The following is a 19,312-nucleotide window of genomic DNA, read 5'->3' as shown; positions in this document are numbered from 1 at the left end:
TATTTGGGGCTGACTTCTTCTACTCAATCAATTCTTGCACGTGTCTTCGATGTGTTCCTTTGCACTGGCAAAAGCAGTATTTTATCGTATTCTATATCCCAGTTTGTCTACCTATTCACCTGCTGATGGACATCTGAGATGTTTCCAGTTTGGGCCTCTTATGAATAAAGCTGTTAGGAACACTCTTGTACAAAGTAAAGTAATTATATGTTTTCAATTATGTTTTAGGTAGTGTTGGTTAACTAAGAGAGATGAACACATTAAAACAGCACTTCCATTCTTCCTTTCCCCTTTCCTCCCTCAGGTCTAATTTTTTCTTAGGATTATCATTGTTTTTACATTATCAAGTTTTAAAATTCATATTCATTCTGTTACTATGATTCCCAAAGATTTTTGCACGTATGTGGATTTTTCTCACCCCTGGATCTTTACCACAGAGTCTCTGTTACTGGGATCTGTGCTGGATTCATCCCTTAATTATCTTGATATCGCTTTTCAAGTGGTTGGGTTGTGATGGGTCCTGTGTTCTCTGAGATCCTTCATGTTTGAAAATGTGTGCTGGTTGTCCTTACGCTCACAGAACAGCTTAGCTGTGCATAATATTCTTGGGTCCACCCTCCTCTCAGGACGATGCAAATGTGGATGATACCAACTGGTTGTTCTGGAGAAGTCTAAAGACAGCCCCATTTCCCCCTTATTGTTAATTTGCATTTTCTGTCTGTAGGACTGAACAATGATTTCTTTAAGCTTAAGTTCAACTAGATTAATTAATTAAAGTTCCTAGGTAACGAGTGTTCTGCATTACCCTGGAGCTCAGATTGCTCTTCCAATGTATAGATTAAATTTTTCCTCAATTAGGTAAAATTTTCTTATGTTATGTCATGAATATATCTTCTGTTTTATTTGTTGGGTTCTCTATTTCAAGGATACTAATTATCCTTATGTTGTATCATCCTTGTCTTCCATAACTATTAGCTTCTCTCTAATAACTTCATCTCTTTATCTTTTTCATTAGCATTTTCTTCACCTCAAGTTTTTCCCCTATGCCATTAATTTTATTTTGAACATTATCTATTCTGTTTCTTAGAGTTTATAATTTATCTTTAGTTGCATGATGATGTGAGTTGGTGCCCAGTGTGTTCCTTTAGGTCTGTGATCTCCTAGGAGGTTGTGAGAAACTCCTTTATGTTCCTTAATTTTGTTTTCTTCTATGTATAGTTTTTCCATTCTCTCTCTTTCCTCTTTGCTTTTCTTTTTATTCATGCTCATACTTGCATAACTCTTCTCCAAGTGTCCTATTTGCTGTAATATACTGTAGATAAAATCTTGACTCTCCAATCGAAGATGAGTTTGATTTAACCTCTGAACTACAGTTTGAGGCCAGTGTATTTCGTTCTACTCTTTTGTACCCTGAGACAGACTGAAGCAGAGGAGGGAGTTTAGCTGACGAGATGGCAAACCCTGTTAAAATCCTTGGGCTCTGCTCTTTCTTTTAGGATTCTGTTAAATTTCTCATTCTAGAACCTACTCTACCTAACTGGAGGTAGATCTCCTTCCCACATGGAGATAACTCACAGGCTTTGTATCGTTTCTCCTTTGTAGTCCCAGAACCTCTACCTTTCAAGGGATGCAGACCCTTTTTCACCCACTTCTCCACAACAGTCATTTCCAAGATCCTGGTCAGAACAAGGAAAAGATCAGCATTTTAATCCAGTTTGTTTCTTTCCAGATTTGGAAATACCAATGAGCAACCTCAGGATTTTGGTGACTTGACAGTAGGGCTTCTGAAGCCCTGGTGGTCAGGGTTAGAGCTGAGCCAGGCTGCCCCTCTGCCGCACTCCAAAATCCTCCCCTTTTCTTGGACCAGGTTTTGAAGTTTATTGAATTACGTTATGCCACTGTGGTGGCTGACAGTGACTTTCAAAGGGGCTGGTTTTAAATTTTGTCCAATATTGTAGGTATCAGGAGAGGACAGTTTAGTGAAACCTTAATGAAGTTGAATAATGCTCCCTGTCCAAAGTCCTGGGTTCATATTTTCTTGTTGACCACCAGTGATGCAAGACGGAGACATTTCATTCTGTCACTGGTTCAACTCAGAGTTCATGACAAGGTGCTCACAGTCAGCTGTGGACTGACAAGGGACCAGCATGCCCTTGAAGTGTCCCCCAAACATATCTTGTTGTCTAGGGAGGGGGCTATTACTTTAACCGTTTACATCTGTCACTAAAGACGTGTCTCTTTCCGAATCTGGGCTCCCCAGAAATCAATATTCTAATTAGAAAAAGGTAGCTAATCTGGCTAAATGCTAATAAATGAGAGTTGTGATTTATCTAGCAACAGGGGAACAGCTCAGCATTAAGAATTAAAAGGTCTGTAGAGGAGAGAGCTCTTTTTTTCCTTACTCTTCCCTTAGGCTGATTGGGTTCAGCTGTATGCTATAAATAACACTTTTAATTAATGGCTGTCTGTTTGAAAATCAGTCATCAGAACCATAATTTAGGAACTTCTACCTCTGAGATTCATTGCTCTACCCTATTTCTCAATGATAAGGATAAGAATCTGGTAATGTGAGTTAAAGCTGAACCTACCTACTCACAAATACCAAACCACATCATAGCCTACCAAGGCACTCTTCAGGCGTCACTATAATTGATGTAGATGTAAATAATCAATTCAACTGCAAGGAGAATTATTGATCATGAATAGAACCAAAATTGTTGTCTAAACCCTGCTGCACTCCAGTCATTTCATGGAGTTACAGGAGAAAGTCAAAGTTAACCTCAAAGGAAGGAGTTTGCAATTAGTTGAATGGGGTCCTTCAGTAATCTCTAACGGATTCATTTTTTTCTACATTAAACAAATTAACTGGGTAGTTACCTTCCCTTTAACCTAACTGGACAGAGTCAAAGGGGAAAAATAGAAGTTGCTTGCACAGCTTAAGTGTTTTCTTCTAGTAGTTTCTACTTCGTCCAATATTGCCTACTTACATGATACTTGCAGTAGGTCCCTGAAGTTGCCATATTTCTTCATGACACAAAGCAATTATTCAAATTCTCTCTACCATGTAGATAACCTTTTCTGGACCTCAGCCCCTCCAGACCTAGCTTTCATGTCATTTTCCCTATCCAGCCCACAACCGTCACCACACCCTCCAATCTAATAAAACTGATTACTCCTTCTGTTGGGACCCAACTCTCCCTGTACATCTTTCTGTATTAATATTGGTAACATTTACTTCTGCTTGATGAGTTTTAGACCATCTCTTTTCACAGAGAAGCTCTTACTCAGATGTGCAATGCCTATATGCTTGTTGAATACACAACGGATCATTCAACAGCTATTGAGCACCTGCTCTTTGCCAATACTTGTTAGAAGTCAGAAAGGCATCGATTTTCATCTCTGTTCTCAATGTACTCACGACCCACTGGGGAGGATAGACTTTTATAAAAACTAAACTCAGCAAGCCTAAGAGAGGGGTCTGGGCAAGTGCTGGGGGTGGGCTGTTAATTAGCAAGGCCATGAACACATAGAAAAATCACCATATTTTAATATCTCTTCTATGGTTGTCATAATCCAAACACACCTGCTTCAATCATATGTTCTACCTTGCTTACTAATGTCTTTTCAGTGTAGTCTGAACCTCTGCTTCTCAAACTAATGTGCACAAAAATCACCTGGGGATTTTGTTCAAAGGCAGGCTCTGATTTAGTGGGTCTGGGGAGGCGCCTGAGATTCTGCATTTCCAGCCAGTTCCCGGGCATTCCACTGCCGCTGGTCCACAGACCACATGTTGAAGAGCAAGTCTATAAACCATTGTCATGTCAACGTATAAACATTGTTAAATTACCATCAGTTTTTGGAAGAACTCCCAATGCTCCCCACCTAGAAATTCTGACTGTAATTAAACATAATGAAAGCTACAGCAAGAGAAGTAAGACTCAGCAGTGACCCCCCAAGAAACTGACAGGATGCCTTGAAACTGTTTATTCCTCCCCCATTTTACTATCTAAACACGAAAGATTCCTGCACTTCAGGTCTGCCGCTACCAAATGGCTGTGGTCTGAACGTGTAGCCAGGTTTTCCCAAATATTCGATTGCCATTCTTTGCTTAAGTCTCCTCTCTATATTTAAACTATAATACCCCAGACCCTTTATGTATTATAATACCCCAGGCCCTTTATGTATAATAACAAAATTATGCAACTTTAATCACCTTAAGCAGTCATAAAGAAAATACTTCTGTAATGCAACTTCTTAAAAGACAGACTCTGCAAGGCACCCATGGGAATCTAATTTCTTATTAATTCTTAATGGTTCCTATGACAGCATCTGCTTACTTTTTCAATTTATTAGAGTCTGCCACTCATCCTCAAAGTCAAAACTCGTTAGACCATGAGACTCTGGGCCCCCACTCTAACATCTTCTGTCATTTGTCAGCTTTTAACTCTCCTTCTTTCGAGACAAGATCCCTACTTGAGCCGTCTTCTTTTGCAGGTCTTCTTCCTCTCTTCCTCACACATTCTCCAGCTCTATTCCAACCAGACCAAGGGTCCTGTGTGTATCTTCTCCCAAGCACGTGAGAAAACATGACAACTCTTCCCGCCTGCTTTTCAACACCACCTTACGACAATCATACGCTATAGAACAGGGACTCTTGGTTATTTGGTTTCCCCTCACACTCTCATCATCACATCACTTTCCCTGACAAATAACAGTGAACTGAACAGAAGTGGAACTGTTTTCATCATGCAGGAATACAGAAGGCACTGGAAACCTTAGCTTGCCCAGTGTCAGAGTCTGGAGAGGACTCTTCTAAATGACCTTGACCCCTTCTCACCTCTCATGGTCTCATTTAGATTAATGCCAAGGATGATGAAGGCGTCATCGCTGGATGCTGGGACAATGTCTATGCTTATGGCATCCCCCCATCAGCCTGGACTGGAAGTGTTGACATCCTGTTGGAATACAGGAGTTCTGAGAATCCAGTCCGCTATGGTCAGTGCTGGGTTTTTGCTGGTGTCTTTAACACATGTAAGTATCCAGTTGAGTAATATATTTTTAATGCAAAGGAAATTTCACCTTAAGACATCTTATCTATAACCTGGCAAAGCAACCTAGCAAGCTCTGTTGCACCTATAGAATTTGTGGGTGGCTATTCTGGGATGCAGTCAATACATAATTAAATTGTACTTGGCCAAATATGGTCCTAGTTTCTCTTTGACTGCCGAAGCTTTATAGAAAGAATGATGGACTATTTCCTACGTAATCCATCGTTCAATACCCAGAGAACTGGAGCGTCTCCAGGGCCACGTAAGGATGTGAGGGAAAGGCTATGCCGTTTTATTTCTTAGTAATCCCCACATTTTAAAAGGCTCAATTAGCAAAATTTAAAATAATAAATAATAAGCTATGTACCGCTTGTTATTGAGCAGTTTTGTAAATATGCTTATTTGCTTACTGTTTATCACTGAGAATTTTCTAAACATACCTGCTTAGTTTTTACTCCAGCTGTGGAAGGGACTGTGGCAGGTGGGTTCATCTTCATTCTTGTATGTGAGTCTCAATGCCCCTGAGCAATTAGATACCAGAACTTAATGAACGATCTGCACTCCCCAGCTTCCCCTTTTGCTTTTAATCCACCCAATATCCAATCCATAGAGGAAAACATATGGGAACAGAATTGTTCTCTTCAGCCTCATGCATCATTTTTCAATGTGGCATTTGTCTGTCCCGGCCCAGACAATGTTATTGTTAATTCAGTGGGTATTTTTAAAAAACATTTATTTCAGAATGTCTTCATCATTGGTAATGATTTTCATTAACACGCCATTTCTACAGCCCTGTAAAAAAAAAAAACAAAACATTAAACGCAAGTCAAAGTGTCCTTCCTGCTGCCTCATTAATAAAGACTGTTTTACCCAGTTAGCATGTTTTTTAATCAGAAAAATCAAGGAGGATCTGGAGGCTGGAAGCCAGGATGAGACTATTTTTTTATAAATGATTATGAAGCCTGTCAGTTTCAGCTCAAAGTTCTGACCGTCTAAGAATTAGTCAGAGATCCAAGTGGAAAGAAAACATGAGTTTGGGTTGTGTGTTTTGTTTCTCCATGGCGTCAAACTGGATAAGATTATTTTCTTAGCCATTTGCGTATACCGAAGGGCTAAAGGAATATATATTTCCTGGGAGCAATGAACGGCATTGTAGCCAATGTGTCAGTGTCCTAGAAGGGCTGGTCTTTCAAGCTCCACATGGAAGCCTGAACTTCACGGAGGGCTACCAGTTGGAGGTAGGCCCCCCTCCCCCATGGCTCCCAAGCCAAGTCTAAGTACAGGTGCTCAGTAGAGGCAGCCTCTCTTATGAAATGATCCCAGGAAAAGAGAAAGGACTCCCCACGTCCTCCTGATGTCTGCAGTTTCACTCTCCCAGTGTAATTCCTTTAGGTTTAGAACCAGATAAAATAGTAAACGCCTTCCATTCATGTATGCCTTTTGTATAAAAGGGTCCTCGAATCTCTTCCTAAACACCGGCTTTGGTGATAAGAAAAGGCAGAGGCCCAACGTGTGATGTCACCGTGAGGATAAACCTGAAAAGGACATTTGGAGGGAAGGAGGCACTGGTGTCCCCATGTCAAACTTCACCAATCTTAAAATTATGAGTTCGGCAGATTCTGTAATCACGTGAATTAGTGTTAAGCTAGAAATAGAGCTAGAGTGCCAATCATTTCTTTGGTAAAACTGTAGCAAGTGTAGGGGCTGTAAATCATAGAGGAAGATGGAAGTGAGAGGCGGGTGGTGGCTGCCATCGGTGACGTTTGGGGTGTTAAGATTAAGTCATTGACATATACGCGCCACTATATATATACAATAGATATCTAATACGGACCTGCTGTAGAGCACAGGGAACTCTGCTCAATCCTCTGTAATGACCTGTGTGGGAAAAGAATCTAGAAAAGAGTGGATACATGTATCTGTATAACTGATTCGCTTTGCTACACAGCAGAAACTAACACCTCATTGTAAACCAACTACACTCCAATAAAAATTAATTTAAAACAAGGTTCAGTCATTTAATGAGGACCCTTGAGTCTCTACCAGATTCAAGTTTGGACTTCCAAGGTTGTTCTGTTGAAGGAGGTGGATGGTCTTTGGTTAAAAATGCTAAACAATTCTGAGAGGAAAAAAAAAAAAAGGAAGGCAACTCATTAATCTTAAAAGTGTCAGCTGAATTATTTTCAATGAGCCCTGAGGTCTGGCGTCCTGGCAGCCAGGGAGGGCATTTGGATTAAGTTTAATCGATAGGTGCATATACGGCAAGAGATGCAACCAGGTAATTTATTATCTAATGATTAAAATGAATCTGTGCTGTCACCCTCCACCAAGTGTCACAAGAGCACGTTCCAGCCGGGAAAGCAAACCGCACTGAGGGTCTGCTTGGTAAATTCCTAACTTCCTATTAGCTGAGGTTTTTAAATTTTATTTTCAGAAATTTTAGTCCATGAGCTGGACTAAAATAATCCTCCTTTGATGATCGTATGATTAGCAGCTAAACAACTGGAAGCCTGTTCCTGGGATCCCTTTCCCACTGGCTTCGGTTGGTGCCAACTGCAGTTTGTACGATCAGGCAGTGAGGCTTCTCTCTGCAGCCCTGATCCTTGACAACAGGCCCCCTTCCTCAGTGCGGGACGTTTGAGAACAACATGTCCATGTTGGTAAAGAAGAAGGTCCCTTCTGAGAGGGGATTGTTCACTCTGTATTTATCACATCTCGGTGATGTGCTTAGTTGTGGTCCATCTTTCTTTCCTGCAGTTTTGCGATGCCTCGGGATACCGGCAAGAGTCGTTACCAACTATTTCTCAGCCCATGATAACAATGCCAATTTGCAGCTGGACATCTTCCTGGAAGAAGATGGGAATGTGAACTCCAAACTCACCAAGGATTCAGTGTGGTGAGTTTGATTTACAAGGGCATTTGCTGATATCAAGTCGAAGTGACATACATTTACCAGGAGACAGAGTCGGTCTAATGTTTCTTTCTGTTCTATTTTAAGGAGTATTCAGTACCATAGGCAGAAAAGTCTGATCGTCAGAGATTGTTTTTAGCTAATGAGTGAGAAATGTTACTGAACAGGCAGTTTGGGCTTCGTATAATGGCGATCGATCATCCCATTACGACAGCAACCACTGGAAAAGGCCATGGTTTTAGTGGCCAGAGCCTATACTAGTTCCTCTCCACCTTAGTGTATGACTATTATGGTGAATGGCAGAGACACCGGAGCTAAGCATTCTCTACTCTAAGAGTAAGATAGCCAATGTTTACTGAGCACTTACTGTGTACCAGTCTCTGCGTGAGCATGATCTTATCTAAGCTTTTTCAGTTTTATCAGGTGGGTGCTTATTAATATTCCATTTACAGATGAGGAAACTGAGGCACAGAGAGGTTAAAATAATTTTCTCAAGGTCGTACATCTGGTAAGCTAAGAATAAAACCCAAGAGCATCTGACCCTAAACCACACCCTTTTTTTTTTTTTTTTTTGGCCTTTGCAATATAGGATTGCTCTTTGAAGGTAAAGATGTGGTTCCCCCGATCTGTGACCTCATCTTTCGTTCAGAGATAGAAGTGGAAATAAAACTGAAATTGTTACCAAATACCAACCACACAGTTTTTTCACTGCCCTGAACAGCTATACCACAAGCTGGCTGCAGGGAGTTTAGGATTCCAGAGAAATTTCTTTTTTCCATTGGGACCCACTCAGTCCAAAACAATATTCTTGTTTTATTCTTGTCCAAAAGAGGGGGAAAAAAGTCCCGAGAATCCAAACGTAAAGGATATTTACAAAGGTCTGTATGGGAGGGACATTGCCAGGCGTTGAGCTCAGTGGAATTTGGCTCAGTGGAACTAAAAGTGTGTCTCCTAGAGTGGTTCTTCAGAAGCAGTAAAGCTAAAACACTGGCGGTGGTAAAAGCATCCAGATGGGGATGGTAGGAAGTTATAAGCTCATTTAAAGAGAAATTAAAAGTTAGAAGTGTCTTAACTGCCCCATGTTACAGGAATGGCGCACACTTGTAGGGACAGAGTTCTAACTCAGCAGTGCCGGTGAACGCTCATTCGAGAATGGGGAGAGAAGGAAAGCACTGAACTAGTAGCAAAGCGCTACTGTGAATAAAACACACTGCAGTTCATCTGAAGGGAAAGAGCTGAGCAATGACAAGCTAGTGGCTATAGCCAAGACAACGCCTCACCCCGGTAAACTGAAAGGCACATTGAAGCACCATTTAAGTTAAGCCCTTGGAATTACAGCACCGCAGCCCTGCATGTATGTGGAACGACAAAAACAGACGCAAATAGCCACCCCCTAAGCCTGCTGTGACAGCCCCAAATGGCAAAATAAGGATTATTTGGCATCCTGCACTGCTCACCTCTTCTTTACACACCCCGCCGCCCTGCACACACACACACACACTCACACACTCACTCAGTGCCCTTGAAGCCAGCTGCTGCTCAAAATTATTCCTCCCAATTCCTTGATCTGAAGTCCTCCCACCATAAATCCCCACGGGCACCCCAGCAAATAACCTCGTGAGGCTGCCCCTCACCAAACTGCTACGAAAGTGTGAAGCTGACAAGACCTTGTTCTCGGTAACCCTTTCCTCCGTCAGCTCTCTGCTCCGAATTCCTTGCCCTGTTTCTATCACCCTTGTCCATTCGTTGTCTTCCCCAAATATCCCATCACCCTGGGACCATGTTCCCTGGTCCGGGGCCCTGCTCCTCACAGCCAGACCACTGCCCCAGGCTTCTCGTCTTCCCTTTGCTTGGCTCACAGAGGGTGGCTGACGGTCTGACTAACTGAATGGGACACGCCAGACCGTGGAGCACAGGGATTAAAGGGCTCCGTCGGGTCTGGGGCATGCACCAAGCAGCTGTGTGACCTTGGGCAAGGCACAACCTCTCTGTGCCTCTCTTTCGTCCTCTAAAGTGGAGATGACAAAATTTCCGAGCGTAACAGGTGCCTAATGACTGTTAGCTGCCCTTATTGTGTTCATTACTAGTCACACAGCTGGAATTTCTTGGAGGCAATATGTTGCCATCAACCTAAGCACCTTGAAGCAGTCGGAAGAAGAGGGGTGCCCGGTGTCCTAAGATGACTCTGCTATTTCTGTCACTTTGGGGCATTTTAAAAACAAAAGCAGAAACCTTGCCTCCTCAGTGCAAACACCAGTGAACCCTAGAAGTTACAGAGGTTCCAGAAAACCAAAAGTATTTCTAAGCCCCTCCCTGATTGAGGGGGCTGGTGGAGGCTGTCCCTGGACACGTCCACCAGTTTATGGTCACCACAGCCGCCCCTCACGTCAAACTCTGGCTTGGGCAGTCGCTGGCTGTGTGACCTTGAGAAAACAGCTTTACCTCTCTGAGCTTCCTCATCAGTAGAATGAGGGTAAACTTAGTAGTTACCAATTAAACGGTAATTTAACGAGGCAATTTAAAGTGCTTCCCACAGTGCCAGGCCCAGAGGGAGTGCCCAGTTGGCCCCTGCTGATGAGATTAGTAATGAACACTGGTAAGAAATGGGGGCTACCTGAGCTGCAGGGTTGGTGAGCAGGGGTGGGGCTGGGGGCAGCAGAGGCTGAGGCGGGGCAGGGAGGGTTCGGTCGGCATCAGCTGACCACCCAGTGGCCAGTGCAGCATGGCTGGCAACACGTGGCCCGACAAATTTCCCAGCGGGGGTCTCAGGAGCCACCGGCCTCACCCAAGCCCCCCAGCCTCACTTCCCTCCACAGGCTCCACTCAGACAAACTCTTGGTTGTACGTGGCCCCTGCCCCCCTCTTTCTAAAGGAAGCCACGAGAATGATTTCCTGGTTCTCCCTCTTGCGTCTCCACCATCTCTTCGACACTGAGGTCCTGATGGTACAGGATGTGGTAAATTAATTTGTCCAGTTGGGTCTTGGTGACCCACGGCATCCTCTTTTCCACGGCTCAGCTGGGTCCCGTGTCCCCAAAGCAGAAATAAGGCAGCACGAGGGTTCAGAGGGAGAGCTCAAGGACGCATGCGAAGGTGTGCTGCGCTCAGTGTGACCCAGAGCCGAGGGGGGTGAAGTCTGGATTTCACCCGGCGCTCTCACCCTCTCCCTTTACCACCGCAGACCATCCAGCGCCGACTGCTTACAGGCCTGCTTCCTGGTCTGCCACCTTAGGTCCCCACATGTGTATTTCCTCTCCCAGAGAGCCTCACCTTGCCAGGGGCAGCAATTTTGCCCAGAGTGGACATGCTATTGACCCCGACAGAGGGAAGAGTGGGCTTCTTAGCGATTCAGGAGAGGGAGGGCCCGAGGAACCTTAGAAGGGCACAGCTGGGCAGCAGAATTGCACCTCGGGTTCCCACCTGAAATTCCAGGAGGGCCAACACTAGGTAACATACCCTGGAAGGAGCAATGTAAGCCTCCTGTCCCCAGCGTGCCAATGGGTTTGGAATTACGTGTAACCTCTGGGGGACGGCATCCGTGAATCACGGTGGACAGTTTAATGAAGATGCCTGTGCAGTGTCGGGCTGCAGCCTAAACCGTGAACAGGGATATGGGGCTCACGATGGGCAGGAGTAAAGTGACCCTTCATCCACCTCCTGATAGAACTCAGCTTGGTCACCTCATCATACGACGGTCACACTGGAAATGGGAACAATTTTAAAAGAAAGGGATGGCGGTGCTTATTAGGGTCATGAAAGGTATTTCAGGAAAAGGCTCCTCTCCTTCTAAATGAAAGTGTTATCCTGTGTCCTACTGCTGGAGAGCATGTAGCCAGATCTGATGATTCTGGGTGGAAGATCTGTGTCCACCTCTTGACCTCCCTCCACCAGTATGCAACCCCCTGGGAGAAGCCTTGTCTGATGTATTTTACTTTTGTTTTGCCAACAGGGTGCAAGGCAAAGAGCAAGGACTTGATAAATGGAATTGGTTGGAAAAAATGTTAAATGCTAATTTAACAGATAATTATCATTTAATTCATTCAACAAACACTATTATACACTAATACTTCCAAATACCAGACGCTAAAGATTCAGAAGGAAATTAAGTAGGCCTCTGCCCTTGAGGAGCTCCATCCAGTGTTCATGAGTGAAACAACCACATACAGTACACTCTATAAAAATATAAGGTGGGCTATAAGGTGAGCCAGGAGTCACGGAGACGAGGGGAAGGGGCTTCCGTCCTAAACCCAGGGGAGCAGGGGGAAGGCTGTTCACATGGTCAGCGGCCGTGGACTCAAAGCCGTTAACCCCCTGCAATCTTCTGGCTGTGCTGTTCAAAGATGGAATGCCCAGGAAACGACCTTGGACCACAGATAAAACTCAGGGGTATAAGTCTAAGGGGCTGAGATGAGACAACCAGAGGTCAGTCTGTTTCAAGGACCAGGCAGGAAGGAATGGCATTTCATGCAGAGTTATCCCATATTATTATGACTACAGTTGTTGAATATTGAAAGTCACTCTCTCAAGATCCAGCCCCTAGTACTCCTTCTTGTACGACCTCAAGAACATCTAGCACTTTGTCCTCTTCCTGGAAGGGCTAGTGCCCCCCAAGGCTGTACATTCACAAGAGGCAGATGGAGTCAATACTCTTTGGGGATGGGGATGGGGGTGGGTCACTATTACCATCTATCACCACCTCTCCCGCTTCCCTACCCTCTGTCCAATCCCAGGTTCTGCCTCCTTTAAGACAAACCCACCCCTCACTCTTAGTTTTAGAGGGTCTGACAGTCAACAATGTTCCAGAGTCCTTCTTGGCGCCAACAGCTTCCTAGACCCTGCCTCCTTCTGGTCCATCTTCTAGGCCTCTACTTCATGCGCCCCTTTCCATCCCGCTCACGTTCCCAGAGGAAGGTCTTCACCCCTGGACGATGGAGTTCCAAGTGGGGTGGGTGGGTAGAAACATGTGCTACTCGTGCCCTCAGGATGTGAAGAGAAGGGGCTGTGCACCTGTGTGCGCACCAAGGCCCATAAGCTGACCCTTCTGCTTCTCAGAGGCCAGCCGATTGGCCAATCGGCAGATGTAGAAAATTGCTGAACTCAGAGTTTTAAGCATCTCATATGATATTAAAGATAATTGGAAAGATGATGAATGCTAAAACAATTAACAAGAGTCTTTCTTTCCTTTATTGCCTTTTCATTTCAAATGAAGTAAGTTTGATTAAACTGGCTTTCTCAATTTAATGTTTTAAAATAATTGTGAACTAGCAAATTTGTATTTATCAGTTTCAGCTCAAAGCTGGGACAATCGAAGAAATAGTCAGTGATCCAAGTGGAAAGAAATTACAGTTTTATTTCGTTTTTCCTTAGGATCTCATGGAAAAACACCAAATCAAGTCAAACTATTCTTACAATTTCTCTCCCTCCCTCTCTCTCCATGGCTCACGGCAATATGATTAGCTCTTCCACTGACTAGCTGAGTGACTTTGGGCAAGTTGCTTGCTTTCTCTGAGCCTTAATTTTCTCATATGGCTTTGGATTTCATGAGGTATAGGGTCACCTTCAGCGCCAAAATTATTATTTTTTAAATAAATGTCACTGTTCTTCCAGCCAGGCCTTTCCTCCCACAGTTAGCGGGTTCTGTCACGTGCTCTGAGTGAAGATCTGCCTGCCTTCACAGGACCAGGCTGTGATCCACTCACCCACATGTAGGTGCTGCTTTGCAAACCGTCTTCATGTCAGCTCTCCAGGAAGAAAAGACACAGAAATCAAACAAGCCACAGAAAGTTGCTGTAACTCTTTGGCTGGCCTCAATGCACCTGATTCTTAAAAAAAAATTAAAAAAAAAATCCCAACTTCCTTCAGTACTTTTCAGAAAGAGTACAGTTGTTATTGTTTTGTTGTGTTTTTCACTCCAAATACAGAAAACTCTGCTGCAATGGGTAGCATTGAATCTATAAACAAAGCTCTTTCAAAGCAACTTTTATAGCAGAAGTTAAGCAGCTTTCACACCTGGGAGCCAGCCCTGGGTTTAACCCAGTCCCACCAATCCTCATTCTAATTGCAGTCTGCACACTTGGCATGCTGGTTTGCACTTCATAGGTGCATTTTTGAAATTCAGACTGATCCACTTTGTACATTGTACAAAGTACGTTCCAACTAGTTGGACTTTCATATTGTTATATTACCCTAACTTTTAATCATGGTGTATGAAAAGAAGAATTATCCAAAAATGAATTCCAAGTAAAAAAAAAAGAAGAAATATTCTGAATATAGGCCAAACTGTTTAAGATGCTTACGAGTTTGTAAACTTATCCTGTGATGTATCCAAATTACCAATTCTGAACAGCTACCATAGATATTTCTTTTCAAATAAATTATCGAGTTAACTACATTACTGTCAGCCAAATAGTTTTTGAGAAAATCACCTGGAGACAGATCACGAGAGCTGTCATTAGAGAACTAAGAATATATGCCGTGAATCCGCACCAGAGTCTTGAAGGAAGGATTGAAAAAGCTATTTGCCACCTCCAAGAATCAAAATAGCTCATGCTTATGGAATACTTTCTTTGTGCCAGGCCCTAAGCTAAGTGGGTGACATGTATTAATTCATTTAATCATTTTAACAACCTGTTAAGGTACTACTATTATTGTCCTCACTTATAAGTGAAGAAACTGAGGCACAGTAACTTAACCATGGTCACCAGCCTTCTAACTTCCATGGCTTCTGATAGGAAGTCATTTTTAATTCTATTGATAATCCCTTGTACATAACAAATCACTTTTTTTGTGTGCTGTCTTCAAGATTGTCCCTTTATCTTCAGCTTTGGACAGTTGGACTATGAGGATTTTAGGTGTATATCCCTTTGAGTTTATCCTCTTTGGGTCTTTTAACTTCTAGGATGTGTATATTAATATCTGTCATCAAATTTGGAAAGTTTTCAGCTATTATGTTTTCAAATATTCTTTCTGATTCTTTCTCTCTTTCCCTTCCTTCAGGGAGTTTCATTATGAGTATGGTCCACATGCCTTGGGGCTCTGTTCATTTTTCTTCATATTTTTCTTCTGTTATTCAGATTAGATCATTTCAGTTGACTTATTTCAAGTTCACTGATTCTTTATTCTTTCTACCTGATCATATCTGCTTTTGAGACCCTCTAGTGATTTTTTTGAAATTTTTATTCCAGTTATTATACTTTTCAGCTCCAGAATTTCTGTTTGATTCCTTTCCATAATTTCTATCTCTTCATTGATATTCTCTATTTAGTTAGACATTGCTGCCATGGTTCCCTTTAGTTCTTTGAATATGCTTATAATGGCTGAATTAAAATCTTTTTCTAGTAAGCCCAGTGTCTTGGCTTCCTTAGTGACAGTTTCCCTTGACTGGTTCTTTTTTTCACTGTGTATGGGCCATACTTCTCTGTTTCTTTGTGTCTTGTAATTTTTGTTAAAACCTGGACATTTTAAATAATATAATGTGTTAACTCTGCAAACAGGATATCCTGATCTCCAGAATTTGTTGTTGATGTTTTGTTGTTGTTGTTGCTCTTGTTTGTGTGTTTAGTGACTTTCCTGGACTAATTCTTTAAGGTCTGTATTCATCATGCATGGCCACTGAAGTCTCTGCTGGGTAAACTCAGTGGACAGCTAATTGTCTTCAGTGTTCCAGCAGGAAGTACACAATTCTGCTGTAGCCTTCACTTCCTGCTTGCTCAGAATCTGAAGTTCAGCTCAGAGGTGAGAGTTTAGGACCTTGTTGGGGCTTTCCTGGGCATGCTTACAGACCTGCACATCTGTGTGGCCGTCTAGACTCTCAGGAGTATGTCAGAAGTCCCCTAAGGAAATTTCAGTCCCTCCTGTTAAATTTTTTGGGACAGCCTTTTATTATCCCCAGTTGGTATCACCTCTTCAGGTACCTATAATGTTAAACAGTTGCTTCTAATTGGTTTTGGAAACATCCTATAGGTAGGGCTATTTGCACATAGTAAGCTCTGAATCAGATCAAATAAAAATAAGCCCTGGGAACGGAACTTTTCAGAGGGCTGCCAGACAGGTTAATAGTGACAATTCTTTTATTGAATTTTAGGGAGTTCCAAACCCATTTTCTCCTCTTTGTTGTTTGCTAGGCTGCAAGTTTTTATGGCTACCATAGTTGTAAGGCTGTTCATTTTCAAGACTACCATGGAGCTAGGGAGAGAGGGGTGGAAATAAGGCAAATTAAAATGTCACAAAGCTCACAGTTCTGAGATTCTTTTGTTCTTGTTGAATAAATCCTCCTTATATTGTTGCAAATCTTTGGTTCATTTCCAGAGTTCTGGAAAAGTTGGTTTTGATCATGTTTGTTAGTATCCTCATTATTTTTATGAAGGAGCAGATTTTTGGAGGCCCTTACTCTGTCATTCTGGGAGTGTTTCTCCAGAACACACTTTTAACCACCCTACAAGTGGTTCCAAATTGGGGGCCTACCACACCCCTTGAAGGGTTTACATTTTGTAGGAATAGTCTGGTATCTAATACCATCTTCCTGACATATATCTGAAATACATATTATTTTATGTATTTTTATTTCTTCTATGCATTATAGGGCATTATATTATCTTTTAGAAATTGTGTATAGAAATCTGTGGACTTCATTTCAGTATAATATAGAGGTGTTACAAAATATTTGTTTTAAAACTAGGAAGGGACATTAATTTTTGAAGGTTGAAAATCACTGCACTCGACTCTCCTCCCATTCCTTTCATATATCTACCCTAGTCCTGCGACTACAATATCTCCAAAGAGTGCCTGCAGTTCCTATTCTACGCGAGTTCCACTTAAGAGTGAACGAAGAGGGAGTTTGGGAGGTAAATAAAATCAGAGGTCATTACAAATACCTCTCAGGAAATTAGAATGAAAAAGAAAGTGGGAGCCATCTGATAAACCACATAGAAAGTACTAAGGCATTTTTCATAACAAGAAAAATGTCACGTTTTGGTTAATCATAAATTCTGCTTAAGAGAATCATCATATATACTGATCAAAAGTTATCAGTTTTCAAATAATTAAAAGCTAATAAAATATGTACCACCTAAGCTATACTGAATGCAATTTAATTTCTTTTGATGATTAATAAGACCTCTAGAAAAATGTCATATAAATAAGAGTTTTTAGAATAGTATACTCACAAACAGCTTTATAATGCAAAGCAGTAATTTTGGTACCTACTCAGATAGTTGGCTCTATTTTTTAAAACTCCTTTCAATAATTATGGATAAGCTTGGCCAGAATTTATTATAGAAAGCTTTTTATACCTTACAGTCATTCTCAAAATCCAATCTTTTCTTAATTTTCAGCAGGAATATCAATTGATAATTTGCTATGCAAGAGGGAGAGGTAAAGGGGTTCAGGGTGCTATTTTCAAAGTAAATCCAGCAAGGGGAGCTCAGCAGAATTACAGAAGGCCTTCTGCTAAGTAGTGGTGTCAAACGTGGCTCATGTGGATGGGTGTCATCTACTTCCTGAACATTTTGAAGGTTCCATTTTGGTCTCTCACACATGCTATCTTCAGCCCCTTAACTGGGTCTTTTGTGCTACATCAGACTGCTTAAACTGTGACTTCCTTTTTTTTTTAAATAAATTTATTTATTTATTTTTGGCTACGTTGGGTCTTGGTTGCTGTGCGTGGGCTTTCTCTAGTTGCGGCGAGCGGGGGCTACTCTTTGTTGCGGCGTGCAGGCTTCTCATTGCAGTGGCTTCTCTTGTTGTGGAGCATGGGCTGTAGGCACACGGGCTTCAGTACTTGTGGCACGCAGGCTCAGTAGTTGTGGCTTGCGGGTTCTAGAGCGCAGGCTCAGTAGTTGCTGTGCACGGGCTTAGTTGCTCCGCAGCATGTGGGATCTTCCTGGACCAGGGCTCGAACCCGTGTCCCCTGCATTGGCAGGCAGATTCTTAACCACTGCACCACCAGGGAAGCCCTAAACTGTGACTTCTTAATGAACATCATAGGATCCCTTCCCTGCATATTATAAGCAAAAACAAACACCTTCATTACTTTCTCTTTTTTCTTGATGGGTGATTGGTTCCTACAGGGGGCACTGGCTTGGTCTCTGCCTGATTGGACTTTTGCCTTCAGTGGAGAAGACCCCAGAGGAACTCCAAATGCCCCTTCCAGGTTTCAGCACTCCAACAATGAACAGCTGCATTCTGAACTAGCGTGGTTCTCCCAGTCCCCAGCTCCATAAAAGATTCCTCCAGCATACTTCCCTTCCTCTGAATAATTCCTTTCTGTTGTCTTGCTTCATTACCTTTCCCAACTGGCAAGGTTTTTCTTGGTCCACGCTTTTATTTCCACTTTGGAATGTCTTACTAGGCAAGCGTCAGAGTCCACCAACTTGTCTCTACTTCTTTCCCACCCCCCGACCCCCCTTCGTTACTGGAGTGACCAGAGTTTAACAAGTCCAGGGCATGCTGTCGTTTTTGTCACCAGTATCGTTGCCTGTGTCAGGAGTATAACAACAGGGCCAGAGACGTAGGGCTGTGCCCATCTGCGACAAACACAAATAATTTGCAAGACAGACCAGGGTCTTTCTTCTACCCCCTGCCGTTTGTAAAATAAAAGAATTCAAAGACTTGGTTTACACTTGAAGTTGGTCCAAGACACCTCTGCCCCCGCTTTCTCTCAAGCTTATTTGTGCTCTCCCTTGAGCCCTAATAACGCTGCAGAAACAAAATTACAGTCCCACGTCTCTTTCTTCCCTTTTAGGGAAGAAAACCTTTCTGCACAGATTGCAGATGAGATGACCCTGTGGAATGTTTAAGCAGTTAGCCAAGTTAAAGGCAGTAAAGGACTCCTTGCTTAAATTATCCACTCTATTTTCTTTGAACATACAGCACACAGAGCCCTGAAGCCCATCCTGGTCTCAGCTGTGTTTTCTGTCCACTCTGCACCCTCCCATGGGCACTTGTCACCCTGGATGTGACCTTAGCCAGTTGTTAGAACTGTGCTCTTCCTTCTTTAATGAAAAAGAGTCCTGCTAATGGTTGTTTTTTTGGGGGGTGAGGGGGACTAGTATATATTTATTATAAAATTTTCAAACATTGCAGAGAAAAGTATAAAAATAAGAGTCATCCACTTTCCAGCTACTCAGAACATTTACAACATTTTGCTAAAGATTCTTTAATGGGTCCCTTTGCATATTGTATTCATTTTTTTATTGCTGCATAACAAATTTCCAAAACCTTGACAGCTTAAAACAACACAAAGTTATCATCCAACAGTCTCTGTAGGCGAAGGGTTTGGGCCCAGGTTAACTGGGTCCTCTGCTTAGGGTCTCAAATGGTGGCAATCAAAGTGTTAGCCTGGACTGTGGTCCCCT

General features: G+C 42.6%; 1 protein-coding gene across 1 annotated transcript in view; it reads left to right on the top strand.

The window, feature by feature from the left end:
- F13A1 (coagulation factor XIII A chain) overlaps positions 1-19,312 on the top strand; it is a 134,938-nt gene that overhangs the window by 69,446 nt on the left and 46,180 nt on the right. The window contains exons 8-9 of the mRNA XM_067751911.1: positions 4,857-5,031; positions 7,806-7,944. Of these exons, the coding sequence (XP_067608012.1) occupies positions 4,857-5,031; positions 7,806-7,944 (314 nt within the window). The remainder of the gene's footprint in view (positions 1-4,856; positions 5,032-7,805; positions 7,945-19,312) is intronic.

Source organism: Pseudorca crassidens, chromosome 10, assembly GCF_039906515.1.
Source record: "Pseudorca crassidens isolate mPseCra1 chromosome 10, mPseCra1.hap1, whole genome shotgun sequence".
In the NCBI taxonomy this organism is placed as follows: domain Eukaryota; kingdom Metazoa; phylum Chordata; class Mammalia; order Artiodactyla; family Delphinidae; genus Pseudorca; species Pseudorca crassidens.
This window is presented reverse-complemented; position numbering and strand designations above follow the sequence as displayed.